The 19600-nt window shown below is 36.9% G+C and overlaps 3 protein-coding genes across 3 annotated transcripts; 2 read left to right on the top strand and 1 right to left on the bottom strand.

The window, feature by feature from the left end:
• The first annotated feature begins 18 nt into the window (after positions 1–18).
• Positions 19–1343, top strand: LOC132187637 (putative glycosyltransferase At5g11130). Its single transcript, XM_059602022.2, has one exon. It carries the CDS (start codon positions 143–145, stop codon positions 1181–1183), a length of 1041 nt encoding a protein of 346 aa, XP_059458005.2. The 5' UTR covers positions 19–142; the 3' UTR covers positions 1184–1343.
• A 1157-nt stretch (positions 1344–2500) lies between these two features.
• On the top strand, positions 2501–10880 carry DFB (DHFS-FPGS homolog B). Its single transcript, XM_059601253.2, has 17 exons — positions 2501–2614; positions 2709–2735; positions 2855–2994; positions 3102–3167; positions 3573–3682; positions 4148–4208; positions 5070–5153; positions 5285–5341; positions 5463–5523; positions 6426–6472; positions 6592–6669; positions 7300–7464; positions 7548–7841; positions 8502–8580; positions 8891–9043; positions 9327–9484; positions 10400–10880. The coding sequence occupies exons 2-17, from the start codon at positions 2726–2728 to the stop codon at positions 10457–10459; spliced, it is 1623 nt and encodes a 540-aa protein (XP_059457236.1). The 5' UTR covers positions 2501–2614; positions 2709–2725; the 3' UTR covers positions 10460–10880.
• Positions 10881–11718: 838 nt separating this feature from the next.
• NEDD1 (Transducin/WD40 repeat-like superfamily protein) lies at positions 11719–19093 on the bottom strand. The gene is made up of 10 exons (XM_059602227.2): positions 18682–19093; positions 18085–18197; positions 16888–17148; positions 16683–16787; positions 16005–16070; positions 15636–15857; positions 13983–14543; positions 12730–13353; positions 12218–12394; positions 11719–12141 (listed from the first exon to the last, which is right to left on the bottom strand). Exons 1-10 carry the CDS (start codon positions 18836–18838, stop codon positions 12034–12036), a joined length of 2394 nt encoding a protein of 797 aa, XP_059458210.2. The 5' UTR covers positions 18839–19093; the 3' UTR covers positions 11719–12033.
• Positions 19094–19600: the final 507 nt, after the last annotated feature.

Here is a 19600-nt window from a genome sequence, read left to right on the forward strand (position 1 = left end):
AAGGTCTTTTGCCCCTTTCTTTCTTTTTCAGCATACTGGGAAGCGTATCGATCAGTAAAACCATTTTCTGTTCGTCTTCAACAGCAGCTCAGAGATCGTGCATTCTAGTCCTAGGGCTTGTTTGTCTGTTTGTTAGTTCGAAATGTCCATCTCGTGCTTCTCTCTCCTCTTCTGCCTCCCTTTCTTCACCTTCCTTACTATCCACTCCAAACCAGTCACCTCACCTTACCTCTCACCCACCACGATCTTCCCCCATTACCAGAACATGCTCAAAACTTTCAAAATTTTCATCTACACCCCAAACGAGGCCTTCACTTTCAACACCCCTGCTGAGTCACTCTTCTACGCCTCTCTTCGGAACAGCCCGTTTGTCACCCATGACGACGAAGAGGCTCACCTCTTCTTCGTCCCTTTCGCCTCCGGTCTCTCCACGCGATCCATCGCGCGTGTCATTAGACGTCTTCGGGAAGAGCTTCCGTACTGGAACCGTACGCTCGGTGCCGACCATTTTTACCTCTCGTGTGCCGGTTTGGGATATGAATCGAACCGAAATCTCGTTGAGTTGAAGAAAAACTCGGTGCAGATCTCGTGCTTCCCTGCATCCGCTGGTAAGTTTATCCCTCACAAGGACATAGCCCTACCTCCATTTCCGAAATCTAACGTGCCGCAGGCTCCGGCGAACAGAACCGCGAGGTTTCTGGGTTATTTTGGGCACAGCGGGGTTAAAGAGTCCAGTTTGGTCAACGAGTTGGTTAATGATCCAGACTTTCTGATCGAATCCGAGCCGTCAGATCAGCTCAGTTACACGGAGAGACTAGCGAGCAGTAAATTTTGTTTGTTCGAGTACGGAGGCGATGTTTCGGGAATCGGAGAGGCGCTGCGTTTCGGGTGCGTACCGGCGGTGATTACTGACCGTCCGATCCAGGACCTGCCATTCTTGGACGTGCTGAGGTGGCAGGAGATCGCGGTGTTTGTCCCTGTGGGAGGGGTCAAGGAACTGAAGCGTGTCTTAGGGCGCACGTACGGAGATCGACACGAGCAAATGAGCAAATTAGGTGTGAAGGCGAGTGAGCACTTTGTGTGGAACAGGGTGCCACAGCCGTTGGATTCGTTTCATACGGTGATGTATCAGCTGTATCTGAGACGGCATACCATAAGATACCCTCGGAGAGAAAGGGATTAGGATACCCAGATGTCTTGGGCGCAGTGGCGGAGCCACATAGGCATTTGGGGGTGCCAAAGGTTTTAAATTTTTTTTTCCCAAAATTAAAAATAAATAAATAAATTTCCAAGCTGCTGTGTATGGTAAACTTTAATAATGCTGAAACTTAATGCATATGTATGGTAACAAAAAAAAAATCCTTATCTAATACACATGCATGGTAAATTTTAATATCCATTGTTTATTTTGTTGTTTAATGTTTATAAACTTTGATTGTCTCTTACGAGGTTGTGATTTAACCTGAAAATTTTAGGTTTATGAATAAACTTTAGGTTTATGAATTGATTGATTTAACTTGCCAAGAGCTTCAATTTAGATTCAATACTTGATAATTTTGTACTTCTAAGAGACCGTAAAGTAGAGTTTTAGACTTTTTTTTTTTTTTTTTGATACATATAGTGCTGACATGTTACATGTTTAATATATCAATTTGAGCACATATTTATGAACTTTTATAAATATTTTTTTATGTTGCATATATTATGTTATGTGAATTACCAAATTTTTAAAGTGGAGAAAATTTTAAGACACTAAAAAAATTTTAGTTGTCTGACTCTGCCACTGCTTGGGCGGATGATGGACTCGTATAGATATTGTTGTATTGGTTAATCAAACTTGGATGGTGGACATCGCGTAAACTGGATTGTGGTAAATCAAGCTATTTTTTTGAAGTAATTTCCTGGCATATAAACAAAAAAATTTCAAGTCATTTCTTGAGCTATGTATGTCGATTAAAATTTGAAGCAGTTCTTCGTCGAAATTCACTTTTCATTAGGCCTATGTTTTTGTTGGCCTATTTATGTATTTACCTTGTTCCATTGTGTTCTTGTATTATCTCATCTATTAATAAGAAAAGACCTGTATTTTTATGGGATAGCTTAATCGGTTATGGACTACACCTCATAAAGCGAAAGTCATTAGTTTGAATCTTTTTTCTCCCTTATTTTATATGGACATGTAAAAAAAAATAAAAAAAATAGACCCTTTTGAAATTAAACTATGTGTCTGATAATAGAAGTAGGTAGAACACTTGTAAACAAATAAGACGCTCAATATCAAAAAATAAATAAATAAAAATAAGACGCTCAATATGTAATTAGTGACAGAATCATTATTGGCGCGAAGAAAGTAGTATTATTTATTACTAACTAAAGCATTAACACGTAGCGGCAAAAAAAAACAAAAAAGGGCATTAACCTGTAATTGGTGGGAGTGAAAAATAAGATAAAAAGTGAGGGCACAGCTACAAAATCAGCAAAATAAAATAGTCGATTGCGTTCAATACGCTACTCTCTTGGTCCCAAAATGCCGTCGTTCCGCTTTAATACCATCTTAGCTTTCCTTCCAGCCCCAAACCCGTCATCCTCAGCTCACGAACCAACCAACCAGTCGGTAAACTCTCTCACTCTCTCTCTCTCTCTCTCTCTGTGCTTGTGCGTGTGTGCGTCTCATTATATATAACTCAATGTTCTCCCGTTGAATTCAGGTTCCAGCCAAAGCGCAATGGAGGAAGGTATTGGCCACCGTCTCTATCATTATCTCATATCTGATATACGTATATATACATGTAAGGATTTTGAATCCTTTGCTTTTTCTGCGGCTAATGATGTGTGTCTGTGTGAGCCTCCATAGGCGGAGATGGTTCGCAGAAAGCTTCAGTGACTCCGTATGAGGAGGCGCTGGATGCCTTGTCCTCTTTGATCACGAAACGCAGTCGTGCTGATAAGAGCAACAAGGGTGACCGCTTTGACCTCCTCTTCGATTACATAAAGGTGAAAATCTGTGCCATTTGGTTATGGAATTTCTTTCTTTGCTACAAATCGGAGTAACGGAAAATACGGTAAAAATTGAATGTGTTATGGTGTTTGGACTGTAATAGATGCTGGAATTGGAGGAGCCACTTTCACAAATGAAGATTATCCACGTGGCTGGCACCAAAGGGAAGGTACCAGATCTTTTGTTTCGGAAAGAATTTTTGCTCTAATTTGTTCTTTGCATTTCCATTTCCATTTTTCTGTTTTTCAATGAATTGTGTTGTTCAAAATGTGATATAAGGGTTAAGTTTTGACGAATTAACTTTTTTGATAAGTATTGAAGAATTAACTTCATTGTGATTTTCCAGAGTGTGTGTTCTTCTATTTTGAACGGGAATCTTTTTCTTCCTTTTCATGTCATTTGGTTTATACCTTGCCAATTTGAAATGTGTGAATGAATTTGCATTACCCCCTGCACTACTCTTATCAATTAAACCTAATTCATAGCAGAAATGTATGGAGAGATTAATTATACTCATCGAACTTGTTTGCATATGCTGTTACACTAATTAATCTTTTATTTGGGGCTTGAAAAGGGATCCACATGCACCTTCACGGAATCTATATTACGTAATTGCGGATTCCACACTGGGCTTTTCACGTCTCCTCACCTCATTGACATCCGAGAAAGATTTCGTTTGGATGGGTGAGTTTTTTAAAATCCTCAAACAGATTTGTTTCGTATTATACATACGTTAACTGGTGAAATCAAATATTTTGGTTTCTTTTCTTTCTCAGAATTATGTTAGTAATTGTCTAATATGTTAACTATGCGGGTTCATACTAGTGAACTATATGATTTCAGGTTTTTATTTAGTAAAATTAGACTCATAGTGTGCTCTGTTTTATCTTAAACTCAAAATGATTGTCTATTCTTGTTTTTAAGTGATTAGTTCTTCTCAATGGTCGTGCACTCGTGCTTTCATTGTTTTAGCAAACCTTTTGGACCTACTAGAAGTCCTAGCGCCCTTATGTCTCTCCTGAGGCACAAAGTTTTTTTTTTTTTTGTTCTTATAAAGTTTTTTTTTTCTCTGTTCTGATTTCACAAATTCTTTGCATCATACCTGTTAGTGCTATGACTAATATTTCTTGTTCCATTTGGCTCCCACAGTGTTGACATATGTGAAGAGAAATTTTTAGCATATTTCTGGTGGTGTTATGATAGACTGAAGGTATGTTTGTGCCCAGATTTGTGTTTTTCCCCTTTTTTCTAATTAAATCTTTCCTGCACTCTAGCTTGGACATGGTATTCAGAGAAGAAATTGAGCAATTATTTACAGGAGTATTAGAAAGGACATTTACCAGTGATGTTAGTGATATTTGGTCTAAGAATGTAATTTAAAAACTCTTGTAGCTGCTTTTAAGTGGCAGATTAATGGAAAAAATACAGATGAAATCCTGTGAGACGATTCAAAGTGGCATAGCTGGTGTGAAGTGTCCAACATCAACAAAATGAATATTTTTGGCATAGTATATCACTAGTCTTTTTAGTGCAATACGTTCAGTAAATTTCCAGTAAACCAAAATTAGAGTACTGCAGAGCTCTTGGTATATGTTTCTGGTGGTTCTTTGATGTTAACTTTGACTTACCAAAAAAGAGAGGTGTTAAAATCAAATTGAAGGATGTAGTGCATGACAAGATAGTGATCAAGTGAAAACAGACTCGTGAGCCTTCTACAAAGTCTTTGTTGAATTAAGTTGAGGCATCATATCTCTGAACAATCTGAGATGAATAGCTGGCTTTGGTTGGTGATTGGGTTTGCTTAAGTTGTCTGACCTGATCAACATGAAACAAGATTGAATGTAATAATTAGCTTATTCTCACACACTCTTCCAAGCTTTTAAGCCATCGTAACAAATTCATGTTCTGAAAAAGAAAAGTGGTATCTTAATTTTATTTTAATTGCTTTATTTGCTGCAATATCATATTGATAAATAAAAGATGCTTTTGATTTTATTTTTGAACGTTTTTCATACAATAAGTTTACCTAATATGCTTAATTCTTGTGGTTTCTCTATTTGTTGGTATCTAGGAAAGCACCAATGAGGATGTACCCATGCCCACTTACTTCCGTTTCCTTGCCTTACTTGCCTTCAAGATATTTGCAGCAGAGCAGGTTTGAATGTTTGATGTGTATCTTCCAACTTCTCTGCACAGGGTTTTTTCTGTATGAACAAATTCATAGACTTTGTTGCTATCAGAGAAGTGGAATAAAAAACAACCTCTTAAGTCTAATTTTCAATGTAGGTAGATGTTGCTATCTTGGAGGTTGGATTAGGTGGAAAGTTTGATGCAACAAATCTGGTACGTGTATTGTAGTCAGTAAGATGTTTAGATTAAATTCACCTTGAACATGGTTTGCCATTGATATTTCCTATAGAGTTAACATCAAGGATAACCTGATATTGATACCATAACATTTCAGGTTCAGGCACCTACCGTCTGTGGTATATCTTCCCTTGGGTATGACCACATGGAGATTCTCGGTTAGTGCTCTAATTCTGTAGCCTAGGCAATTTCTTTTAAATACTTAAGGTGAAGCTGTTGCAAAATGGAAATCATGAGTATATATAATTTTTATTTTTCTATAAAAGAGCTAATATTTTATGTTGAGTTGTGATTTGCAATATGCTCACTAGTAGTTGAAAATGAGGAAAATGTTTTTTTTTTTTTTTTAAAAATATAAATAATCAAAATATCATTAAAAGTGTAAGGCGCGACCTGGTACACATGAAGTATACAAGAAAAAACACCTAACTAATAAGAGCAAAAATAATAAAGAAATCATGATAACTAATCGAAAAATAAAAGCAGCTACCCAAAGATACAAAATATTGAAGAATAATGACTTAATCTTCTCCAAAGTCTTCTTACAATCTTCAAAACTTCTGTCGTTCCTTTCTCTCCAAAGGCAAGTGGTCGTCTATATTATGCTTCTTCATTATTGCACTGTGGTCCCAACTTGTCAGGTTTGCTTTGACATAGCTGGTAATGTCAAAAACTATGAAATATCCTTTAGACCTGAAACATAATTTTTTGTTGTAAGATTTTTAGTTTTCTTTCAATGAATTGGTCGGAACCTTGTGTCTGCATCCATGAGCTGCCACATTTTGTGGGGATAAGAAACTGGGAAGCTTGTCTGTCTGTAAGCCCTTAAGAGCTGTTGAGCTGAAGAAGGCATAGTTAATGCTGGGACATGTTTTGCACCTGAATTTTATTATTAAGCCTTCTAGGTGCTTACGTCAGAATTTAACTAATAATATGCTTGTGTTAGACTTCGCAACTGTACAAAAAGTATTGTAAACATATGTTTGAAGGTGGTGCTAGAAGACTAATTTGCTGTATTACGTCTAAGTCCTTGGTTTTCTTTGCTGGACACTTCAAACAGGAAACACTCTAGGAGAAATTGCTGGGGAGAAGGCTGGCATCTTCAAGGTGTTCTTTAGAGTTTGAAGTCCTTAAAAAATATGGCTATAGAAGTTGCTTCTTATGTTAACGCTTCAGTCACTTCTATGAGTCTTCTTTATACTTGTCTGTCCTTTCTTCTGTTGCAGCACGGGGTTCCAGCCTTTACTGTGCCTCAACCTGATGAAGCAATGCATGTACTTGAAGAGAAGGCTTCCCATCTGGATGTAAGCTGCACAGTTATTTCATTAGTTAGTTCTGTTTCCCATACAGTTGGAATGTGCATACAGTGAACTAGGCTCAAGACTACAATGATTGAAGTACTAGTGTGTCTGCAGGTCTAATGAAGAAATAGGTGTTTTTCATAACATGAAATGAAAAATTGGTTAGTCTATTATGCTTAGTTGAGTTTCTTTTTATTTGTCAAACAACCAGGTAGAAGTGTTGAAACAAATTTTCTGATTTTTTTTTCCCTCTTTAGAACTTTCCAAACCTGACAAAGTAATGACATTTTTGAAAAGGTGTTTAGTCTTCATCGGTATTCTTGGTTGTTCAATCATGGCTTATATTGCATTATGTTGAAGTCCTAATATTCATGAGGTAGATTTGTTTTGGATTGTCAAAAATTGCTAACTGATAAACAGGATTAGAACTTGAGGCCTGTCTTTTAGCTTGAAAAAAACCTTCCATCTTCCTGCTTTTCAGTTTTCTGACCTTTATTTTAGAGCATCTTCAATGTGCATAAGATTCTTAACAAGGTGAGGAAGTGCATTTTACCCATTTAAATCTAGCTGTCTTGGTTGCCCTAATAAAAGGTAGCATCCTCTAATGAGCCGAGAAAATCATGCTGTGTACAGGTACATCTTCAAGTGGCACCACCATTAGTTGCTGACTTACTGAATGGTATGAAACTTGGTCTTGAAGGTGAGCATCAATATCTGAATGCCGGTCTTGCTGTTGCACTATGCTCCACTTGGCTTCAGAGAACTGGCCATCTTGAATTCAACTACCTGGCACGAGCTGTAAGTTCTATACATGAGAGCTCTCATCTTCATCCCACGATTTGTCATCTCAATATATTTAATTTAAAATTTTCATGGGGCAGAGCTCTTTGCCAGAGCAGTTCATCAAAGGTCTAACAGCAGCTAGTTTGCAAGGGCGGGCTCAAATTGTCCCTGACCGACAAATTGACATTGAGAGCCCAGGAGATCTGGTGTTCTACTTAGATGGAGCCCATAGTCCCGAAAGCATGGAAGTATGTGCAGGGTGGTTTTCTCTTGCCATTAAAGAGGACAGCCAGCAACAGAACTTGAATTATCAGCCGCAGGATAATTCTAGATCCTCTCATGAATTGATACAAAGACACCCTGGTGAAAGATCCAGGAAGAACTCCGCACAGGTAGAGCACAGAATTCTGAACCCAGTTAAGTCCGTATCATTTTGATGATGTCTCCAAATGAGTTGAATGTTCATTTGCTCAAGAACTTCTGAGATAGTAATGATTGTTTTCATATACATCTAACTCAGGTGAAGGCAAATAAATGTCATTGTCAACATGGTTTTTTATTATTAGTAATCGAGATATCATAAAAAGCATAGGGCACCCCATTGCCAACATTTAAATTAGAAACTAACGTTGCTTTCAACCCAAAAGCCTTGTAATATATTTATGTTCACACTCATCTGTGCTCTTGTGTGCTTTTTATCTATTTTTGTGTACTTATCTGAGAGCATTATTAATTTTAAAATTGATATTGAAGAACACTTGGATTGCATTTGGTTGCTTGGAACGGGAGATTTAATTATGGATTTTGAAGTCCCTGATTCCAAATATACATTATTTGTTTTGAATTTGAAATTAAATTTTTATGGAAGTCAAATCCACGTAAGCAATTCCATGCTCGAATTGAATGTATAATATGCTGAAATTTACTAATAATATTTTGTTCCCTTTTACTCTATACCAATACAATTATACCAATATTTTGACCTTTATACTCTGACGCTTCATTTCATTTTTGGGTGGTATTGAGCTAAAGTTGTTGAAAAATACCTGCAGATACTCTTGTTTAATTGTATGTCAGTGCGAGATCCTCAATTGCTTCTTCCGCGCCTGATGAAAACATGTGCCAATCATGGTGAGTGATTGAGGAAGAACCATCTTTAGATATAAATCTTTCACAGAACATAATGACCTAGTAATGGAATAGTATGACTTGGACAAAGTGCATGGCATGTAAGCAGTGCTACAAAATTTTCCCTGGTGATCAATAGATAAGATTATGAACCATCCAGTGCTAAATGCTCTAAAACCAAAAATAAGGATCAACGCATCCGAAGAAGAGAAAATCTGCCTTTAATCTTGATGGGATTCATCAAGAAATTTTCAATAAAAACAAATTAGTTTTGATATTCATGGAAGTAATGAATTTTTGGTTTAAATTTTAGGTGTACACTTCAAGAAGGCACTATTTGTACCAAATCTATCAGTGTATTATAAGGTTGGATCCCATGATTCACTACCCATTGATTCTCAAGTTGATTTGTCATGGCAATTCAATCTTCAAAGAGTGTGGGAAAACCTCATGCAGGGTAACCAAGGTATCAAGTGAATATGTTGTAAATAATTTTCTTATATTGCAGATTTTAGAGCTCCAAAATTTTCAATTGAAGGCACTTTTTTTTTTTTTTTTTTTCTTCTGATCAATTAATATATCACCTTAATTTTGAGTGAACTAAATCATTCTCAGCATGGGCTGAAATCTTCATACTTGGGCCGCCTAATACATAAGTTCTCCAAAACTTTATCTGTCTTTGATATACATAATATAGACCAGAGTGCATTTGAGACAGTTTAAATTGGTTTGCATTTGACTTAATATAGGTGATGCCAAGAGCATAGATGCTGATTGTGAAGAAGTAAAAGATGCTACAAAACTTAGTGTTAAAAGTTGTGAGAACAGTGCAGTGTTTTCTTCTCTCCCAATAGCTATTAAATGGCTCAGAGACACTGTCCAACAGAATCAATCTATTCGTCTTCAGGTAATGCCTTTTCTTGTTGGAGAATATTACATGTTTGGTATAAAAAAACCTGTTTGGCAAATATCTATTTTCCTCTCTGGAACATATAGTCGGTTCCTCACTACTATTGTTGCGGTTGTGGAGTAGTCATATTGATAACAAGTGGAATGCCTTATTTTGCTGGTATAAGCCTGCCACTTAAATGGAGTTTTCAGATAGTACTTGCAAAATGTAAAATATATATTTCCATGAAGTTTGACAGAATTAATGGGAGTGCTTGTGAAATTTAAGAACCTCATCTGAATGCGCCATGTATACAGTGCCCAGTTGAAAATCATGGTTACACAATTTTATTTATTTCCTTGACCCACAACCTGATTGATTTGATCATGATACTGGCTTTGATCAATTCATCACACTTGTGCTGAGTAATTGCTAAAATTTGCAAAGCCTACTTTTCAATGGATTAAACCACTAGTAGTGTTAAATTACCACTTGTCCTAAAAGTTTAAGTCGATAGAAAGTACTGAATTTAATTCTTTAATTTATGTTTCAACACTCCTCCTTATGTGTAGGCTCAAATTTTTTCTTAATAAGTGAGGTCTAACATGTAAAATATTTATTTGAAAGAGGAGGTGAATGACAGAGACAAGGTTTGAATTCATGACCTTTACTTTGATACTATGTTAAATCATCACTTATTCCAAAAACTTAAGCTGAAGGGATGAATTTAATCATTTAATTTATACTCTAATGTAATGATATTTTGTTTCATCTACAACTATTTGACTTGGGTATCATGGGAAGTGCACCGAGTTTCTTGCTTGTCTATGTATCGTGTTCCTCATGTTCATATACAACTTTGTTAGACTGGAATTAAGTATCTTACTCCGTTTATTTGACTGTCTTTTAACACTGTTTTAATTGATTCTTCAGGTCCTTGTGACCGGATCTTTACATCTTGTGGGTGATGTGTTGAAATTAGTCAAGAAGTGAGTCTCGGGACCGCTTGAAGTCCTGTAATTGCATGTTCTTTGTACCTGCAAATTGCAAGATGTGCTGGAATTCATGGTTGGAGGCCAGAAGAGTTGGGTCATCTTAACTTTCTAGTGAGTTCTCTCTGACATTAAGTGCATGTTAATTTGCGTTCACTGTGTGCCGTTGGAACTGCTAGCCATTCATGTCACCTTCCTTGGGGGCATGAGAGATGACCCTTCTCGGCTGACAAAGTTCTTTAATGCCTTCATTCATATGGGGAATATTTTTTGCGTTGTTTCAGTGCCTCCAGAAAATGAGCTGATTTGGTAGTGTGCTAGAGAACCTAAATCCAGAAAATTGGGTCCACAGACTTTTCAATAGTGTTTACAGCACAAATTTGTAATATTTTCCAAAAGGGCAGAAGTCCGTCTTTATTCTTTTCTTAATATTTTCCTGAAATGCAGCGACACTGTATATTTCGAAAAACACCTCATCCAAAAATTACCGAGCAAAATGATGGGATGGAATGTTTGAACAGAATTATAGAAGCTCAAAGTGGGCCTGAAAACACACATTGTGTTGTCGAAAGGCAGGTTTCTCTGTTTTTAATAATAAACAGGGAGATATTTCGAAAGGGAAATAAATAATAATAATAATAATAAATTAAAAAGAAATTAGCTTACTTTGGCTGTTCAAATTATTTCTCGTCTGCAAGATTAAGGCGAGAAGCATTTTAATGTGGGATTTACATTTAAAATTGTTTAAATTATTTGTTAATGGCTTTAAAAAAAAAAAAAAGTTTTAAAAACTGAACACTGTTACCAAAAGAGGCTTATAAAAACAGAAAACATATTTGTTAATGGCTGTTTGTTGAAATTTTTGTTGTCTATTATGGGTTATGTTCTCAAAACAAAAAATTAATAAACACTCCGAAAACACTTTCGTGCCTCACCAAACACTTTCAAACAAAAAAACTCCCCAAAACACATTAACAAATATACCCCATATTTCCTAATGAGCTAAAAAGTATTGGGCAGAGCAGAATTACGATGAGCAAAATAGATCACACTTGAGTCTGCCAACATCATCTACTTGCACATTCTCGGAGCAGCAATACGAATTTAATGATTTTAAATTGAGAGACAGCAAAGCAAACCAGAGCTCATTACATCTAATTCAAAGCTTCATGACTTCCATCAAAACAGAATAAAGACCTTCATGGCAACTAAAATAGATAGACACTAATATTATCACATATTCTTGATGAAAGCCACACAAGTCAAAGATCTCATTCATTAGCTGAAATATACATCTCTGTACATGTTCCAAAACCCCCTACCTCCAAAACCATGCATTTTTCTCCCTCTTTTCTTTTGACTCTTTTTCTCACTATTTTTTCCTCTTTTTTTTTTCCGTGCGGTCACACTCTGCTCCACTATATTGCTGAGAAAAGCAATCCTAGCACCAGTAAGAGAAAGGGCCACTGCTAATGTGTGAATTATAAAATGAAAAAACTGACGGGCCCCCAAATACTCCCAAAAATTAAGGGTAAACAAAAATCACGATAACAAGGCAGCCTTCACTAATGATGCTTACAGCAATTGCCGGAGCTGCTGGTTTTCTTTCCGCAGTGACTTAATTTCTTTCATTAGCTCAGCTTGGTTTTCCAAAATCGAGCTCATTACACTTGACATTTCCATCTGCTCCAGGTTGTCAGAAATCAATTCAAGGAAAAAACAAAAGCAAAGGAAACAAGGAAACTGATACCAGGTTTACCTCCTGCATGTGAAATTGTCTTAGAATTTCGATATGAAGGTTCCTCATATCTTCATGTATGGACTTCTGAAAGGAATCAAGAGTTTCTTCAAGAGTGCGTTGAAAAAGCTGAAGTGTGAAGGAGGATCCCTGCTGTGCATCCGGTTGTGGGGCCTTCAGGGGTTGTGAGATTCCTCCCTGTAACATGAAATGCACATCAATTAACTAATTAACTGCCATAATCTAACAAAAAGCAGAGCAAAACTAGCTTTGTAGATGTCTGATTTTTGTCATCATAGATTCCATCACCATTTAGCACTTTCAATGGCAGCACACAATCAAAACCACCCATATCAACTAAGGCCCACAGGCCACTTGTACTATAGCCAATGCACAATGGTGAAGGTATCTAAGACAACAAAGCATCAAGATGATCAATCAATGCTTGCACTCTTCTATTAATGGAAACACCTGCTATTTACATGCAAGCATAGAAAAAAAAAAAAATTATCTTATGCACCCAATCTTCATACATTCACTGTCGAAAGAGTTCCTGATTCTGTGGCAACCATTGTATCAGATTTTGCCAACAAGCTATTTAAAAGTTCTTCCCTGGTTTCAGCTCCTGTTTTCTTCAATTTTGGTGAACCTCCAGAAAGTGATGTCCCATCGCTAAAGGAAGATGCAGTGCTTATTCTCTCTGCATAAGTAGAATATCTTCGAGGCAGGGTCATAGAAGCTGGCCCTAGGGAATCAAGGTTAGCCTGTCCAGTGATGCCTTTGTTACCAATAGACAGAGACATGGAACTAGGGGATAAGTGTTCTGGAAATCCCAATGAGGTCTCCTGATTTGAAGAGACATCTTTGGTGCGTAAATTTGCAAAACTGAAATTTGAATTTGTCAAGGAGCTAATACTCGTCTGACTTGTTGACAAGGACAGATCTTGTAATCCACTAAACATTGACCCTGAAGACTGAGCAGCAGAACCCAACATTCCAAAACGAGATGGCAATGTGCCTTGCTGACGTAGTTGAGCATATTTATCGGGCAATTTCTCGCCACCCCAAGCTTCTGGAGGAGTGATAGAGAAGTCTTCGTTTTTCGAAGATGGAGTAGGAGTTGAACCCAACAGTGGAAAGGAAGATTGGGTGTCATCCTGCACAAAGTGGTAAAGAAAAATCACCATTAAAAACATTCAATTTAAAGAAGGGCATATAGGATTTGCAAAAACCAAGTTTATTGGGCAACCCAACTGAGCAAAACAGTATATGTCAAACCTTGGAAATAACTAAAAGAACCAAATCACTACTACACAGGTGCAACTACACTCCATAGATGGCCTATATATTTAGAATCAATTTACAGTGTTCAACCTTGATGCAATGAGATAATTGTCCAAAATCATATTCAATGGAATTTCAATTGTTCACTCAAAAGCAAGATAGAAGAAACCAAAACAGTTAATAAGAAGGATACTTAGAAAAGGCATATTAAACTTTAAAGCTTTGAATGGCATTTAGGGCATTGCAGATTAAGGCACTAGAACAAGTGATCTTACGTAAAATTAATTCATTAATGGTCCAACTATAAAACATTTTTCAACTAGTTTTTACTTTCTATAAGTTTGTAATGATAACTGCTTATGAATTAAACAGCATAAAATTAAAGGATATGAGCATCTAGGTCAGGATGCATACTTAAAACTCTGCATTGAAATTCAAAAGTTCAATATTTCATGCAATGAACATTCGTCCAATGGAACTAAAGCCAAAGGGAGTATTAGACCTGTTTAGAAGTTGAGCTGGATTTCCAATCGAATATTGGATGATCATTGCCACTATCCTCTGCAATAGGGAATCTCCTACTGGATGGAGGAAACAACAGCGATGAAGGCTTCCTGTCTACAACTAGATGATCCTTCTTGGTTCCTTCACGGTCATCCCACAACTTGTCAAGTGAGGGTGTTATTGGCTGAACATCGACAAGAGGGGAAAACACCTCCATATCATCCTTGAAGTTGTAATTGGAATGAGGAGCATGTAACCTCGTCAATGTTCCACCTGGCCACAAAAGGCTTCGATGTGGCGTTTCCTCCCCAGTAGATGCAAATACAGAGCCAGTTGCAGTGAGTGAAGATGCTTCAACTGAGGCACCCAATCGGCCAGAATTCCGAGAACTGGATACTGCTGTAGACAGAGAAAGGCTTGATGAAGTCACAGAAGGAAGTGGGTCAGGCATAAGGATTGAATCTTCAACAGCATCTCCAATAAGGGCAGTCTCGGCAGTGCAGTTACTTTCATTTACAATAACAGGTTTTGACCTCTGCCAGCATAAACTTGTAACAGCCTGATGAATACTTTGAATGATTAGTATAAACAAAGACCAAGACATTAAGGTCCTAAAAGTACCTTAGAAAGAAAACATTATTATGTCTTTAATGCAAACCATTTAAAGGGAAAACACCATTTTGTTGGTAGTTAGAGGCAAAACCCTTGAATGGCCATCGACCAAGTCAATACAATCCAATTGCATAGAAAGTGTGTTCTTATCACAAACTCTCATAGTTTTACCTTAATTTTTTTATGAGTAATTCAATCTCATTAGAAAGCATAGAGGGGCGCGAAGTATACAAAAGAGACCCCTGTTAGAGAGAAAGAAAAAGAAAAGTCCAAAAATTCAGAAAAACTGGAAAAATGCAGACTATTGCATGCTGACATCCATGCATAACGTTCTTTAGCTCCCATGGTTTTCCTTATGTTAGCATCCAATTAGTTAACATAGCATTTGAACCTCCATCTAATTCCATTCACTATCATGGGCAAAGGTCTTATAACAACTGAACCATAAACTGAATCATCCTAAGCAACGCAACTGTCATTGAAACATTGTTATTAAAAAAAAAAAAAATTATCTACATGCATAGAGATTTAGGGGATCATCTATGAATGTGTAGACACATGTACAAGTAGAGCACCAGCATGGTCAAAAAGTCCAAGAATCTAACAAGTCAATCTTTAAAATCAGAATACAACCACACGACAACTAAATTAAATAATTCAATCTACCCTTAAATCTCAATCTCAGTCTTTTGACTAAAACAAATTACAAGTTTTATTTATATTTCTTAAAAATTACAAACAACATAAAATTTGTGTAATATCTTGAAATGGTAATTGTATACGAATCATGCCTCTTTAAAGAAGCAGCTCATTGGCCATTTCTCTCCCTTTAATATCACACATCTCAGTCTCATACTGCACACATGCCACATACCACACCTTAGACATAGCGTTAGGAAAGACAAAAAATCGAACATTTACACACTATATATAAACTTCCTTAATCTTATGGTTAGGAAAGAAAAATTTAAGTACGCTGAATCGATGTTGCTTGTGAGCATAAAGCAACAAAACATGCTTATATAGAGAGGAAATCTACCTCTGAACCACCATAAGCATGAAGAACAACAAAAGGCTGTGGTTTTCCACGAACATCATAGAACACCACCCGGCCATTACTTGTTCCAGCTGCAAGAGTCCAACCATCATCTCTAAATGCCAATGATGAGAAAGGTGCCTCATAAGGAATGCAAGATGAGGGTCTTCTAGACCCTGAGTCATAAGTGTATAGCTTTTTATCCAGACCAACACTAGCAATTATCTGTCATGAGAAAAAAGTTTGGAAGGCCAGAATGCTTAACTATATATTCAGATATTTGGATCCAAAAAAAATCTTCACAATTTCATAGAATACAACAAAATTGCATTCATATCTATATAAAGCATAACAGGGCCATAAAAATGAGACCTTGTCATTGGATGGTGAGATGCTAACACCAGCAGTTGGCGCTGAGTGCTGCTTCAACCAAGAAACCTGCAAAAAAACACAACAAAAACAAAACTTAAGTGTATAATTAATTCCTAACGCATCAGTTGCAGACCTAAATATAAATCATAAAACTAATGGAATGAACAAAAAAAAAAAAATAACACAAGCTTTTTTATATTTTTTATTAAGTGGGTAACACAAGAAGTTAGTAATACAATTCTACCAACTTAATGAACACGCCTAGATTTAATATGGTTCCAGTTGGTAATTTAGAAAGTCAGTCCAAGAATATGGGTCCAACATTCTACTAGTATTGTTTTTGGAGAAGATCATGCTCTGCTGGAAGAAAAGCAAAGGCCATAACAAATAATTACGAGATTTAATTTCTCTGTATTTCAAAAGTTGCTTTGCAATCTGTGGCAGCAGACCTTAATCCCCATTCATATAAAAAACAAATACACATGGAAACACAAACACAAGTACAACAGGTATTTTCCAGCACAAAACTCTAGATTCACTCCCAAATCAAACCAGCCTAACCACAACTTGGATGGCTATGAAAATTTGAAGGAAGCATACAACTTATTCAGTGGCACTGGGCGTTTATTGTTTTGAACATGATTCAGTATTCATTTTATGAGAGAACATACTGCAAACCTTTGGATTGCGACCTGTTGTATCCCATAAATGTACGGTCCCATCATCACCAGCTGTCACCAAAAGGTGTCGACTAATCCGGGAATAATCAAGCACTCTCAATACCTGATCTTACAATCCGAAAGACAGAGAATCAGCTTGAAAACCAGAACTCGATACCATAAACACCACAACAACAGCATCAATATGCAACAAACTGAACAACCTGTTCATTGGGATCCTTGAGTTCAGCAGCCCTGGCACCAGATGCAAGGTTGTGAAGTATGAGATCCCCACTAACACTGATGGAAGCCAAGTGTTCATCCTTGCAGTTGTACATTGCACCCGTTATTGTATTGGTATGACCTCTCAACCATTTAATACATCGCTTCCTTTGTAAATCCCATATTCTTACAACATGACCACTTCCACCAGAACATATGTATCTGGATACCTTATTGCTGAAGCTGATAGCCATTATAGTCTCCTATAAAAATTAAAGGAAAAAAAAAAATCAACCACAACTAAAAAACTAACCCAAGTTCTCATGGGTGTACAAATTTAAGATACAAATGAAGAGAGATCAAGGACTCACCACCATGAATGGTCCTTGTATGAGGACACACACAAGAATTTGGTACCCTACATTCTCTCCATCAGGTGTTCTGTTATTTGGGTGGTACCTCATACTATCTTGTATCCCTTAGAAGGTTGGATAATTGATGATATAAGTATATATAGCATTCTTACACGGAAAAAGGCTACCCATGGTCATGTTTATTTTGATGCTCTCGAAAGCAAGAAACAAAAATCTTCGACAGGGTGGAGGTCCCTCCTCTCATGCAAAACATAGTTTTCTTAAATCTTTGGTAATTGAATGCAGGGTTCACGAAGATTCTGAAAATTTCTTTTGTTTCATTTCCTAGGTGAAATTCCAGAAGTTGTGTGGAGGATTTCAGTTTTCAGCTTCTGGACCTTGTACACACGCACACATGGGAGAGCAAAATATATTCTTAATTGCACTGCTCTAAGAGGCCTTATTGCTTAACGGAACCTTGGGCCTTTAATAACACCAATGCAGAGCATGGTTTCCCATCACTCCACAACATTTATTGAAAAAAATTCTTCAATTTGTATGTCAGGATGTCAGAGCTCAGTTCCTTACCTCTCTTCAGAAATTTTAGCCCATTGACAATTGAACAGCTATCACTTTTTATTCTCATCGACAACTCTGTTTATTCAAACACATTATACCATGCATACACATATCCATTCACACTTGTGCATGTTTTTGAATACTGGTGCTATAAACCCTAAGCACAAATTAAAATGAACAACCCCACACTTGCTAAACTAAAACAACTCCTAAATTCATAAAGAGCAGTCAAATGTACAAGTCTACCTGACCAGACAACTAAATTACCTCAATGTTGTCTCCACTGTCGGTACCAGCCACGGGAATAGTCCCCATGCTCTGCCCATTCTTACGCCACAATGAGATCTTCTTATCGTCTCCAGCACTGGCCACAACCAAATCTGCAACAATCACATTCCCAGTTGGATCAAATGAAAACCCCCCATTCTGTTGCCGATAAGTTGCAAAAGTCAAGTAATAATTCATTCAATTAGGTCTTAATTGTCTCCATTGCTTGGGAACCTAGAACCAAGTACCCCTTCCAACGAAATACAACCCCACTAATAGGCTTAATAGAGTTTAACTTTCCGTTTTTAAGAGGAAAAAAACGCTAATGATCAAAATCAGTACTCACTTCCATGTGCTCAGCTACCAACCCAACCCTAATCAACGAAGTACAATCTCACTACATGCTTAATTGAGTTGATTTTTCGTTTTTAAAGGGGAAAATGATCAAACTCAATACTTTCATTTTCTCAACCACCAAACAAAACCTAATAATGACAAATTCAGGAAATGCAATTTCAAGAAAGAAAATAGGAAAACAACCAAAACCCAGATAAGTAACAAATCTAGCGAGAGAGAGAGAGAGAGAGAGAGAGTAACTGGTGTGGTTCCACTTGACTGAATTGACGAGGCAACCAGGAGATGGAGTGTAGCTCAAAGTGCAGGGATCTCCGGCCTTCACCGACACATCGAAGAGCTTCACGGTGTCTCCTCCACTCGCCGCCAGTAACGCCATTGATGGATCCGTCAAATTCATCGTCGCTTTCTTTTTCTTTCTTTTCCCTACGTTCTTGTAAACTTCACTAAACTGAGAAAAAAAAAGCTAAGGGAACCACCTAACCCGAATTTTCCCGGAAAATTAAATTCAGAGATGAATCAGCACATTTTACTTCGACAAGAATTCAAGGGAAAGTCAGATCGTTTTCAACATTTTTGGATTTGGTTTTTCCTGGGAAACCCTACGCACGAAGAGCGAAAGGTGTTGGGCCGTTGGGAACGAAAATTTAAAATGCCAGAGAGGTAAATAAGTGGGCGCCTTTCTGATCGACGAGCCCAGATCTCTTTTCTTTTAATTTTTTCCTACTTTCACTCTATTAAATTAATATATAAAAATTAATTTGAATTTTCTTTTTCCAAATGTTCTCATATCTAATTTGGAGAAGAATTCTGATCTGTCATATCAAATTTGTTAAGAGTTTGCTGCAACCAAATGCAACTAAAATTTACTCTTTACAAATAAGTAAAAGTTTGTGGATCTGGCTAAAATAACAATGTACTTGAATCAACGGTCAAGATTGAATTTTAAAGTTGATTTACTTTTATAAGCATTTAATAGGAGAGAGAAAATGAAAAGAAATTTTGAGAAATTTAATCTTAACGTTAATTCAACTACAGCATACATGCTGTTATCAAAATAACAGCATGTAAGCCAAATTCAAAGTTTTGTTTGGCTATGGATTTGCTGTTGCAGTGTTTGAGATTTGAAATATGGATTTAATTTAATTCCCAAAATTATTAT

This window comes from Corylus avellana, chromosome 6 (assembly GCF_965113065.1).
Source record: "Corylus avellana chromosome 6, dhCorAvel1.hap1.2, whole genome shotgun sequence".
NCBI classification, from domain to species: domain Eukaryota; kingdom Viridiplantae; phylum Streptophyta; class Magnoliopsida; order Fagales; family Betulaceae; genus Corylus; species Corylus avellana.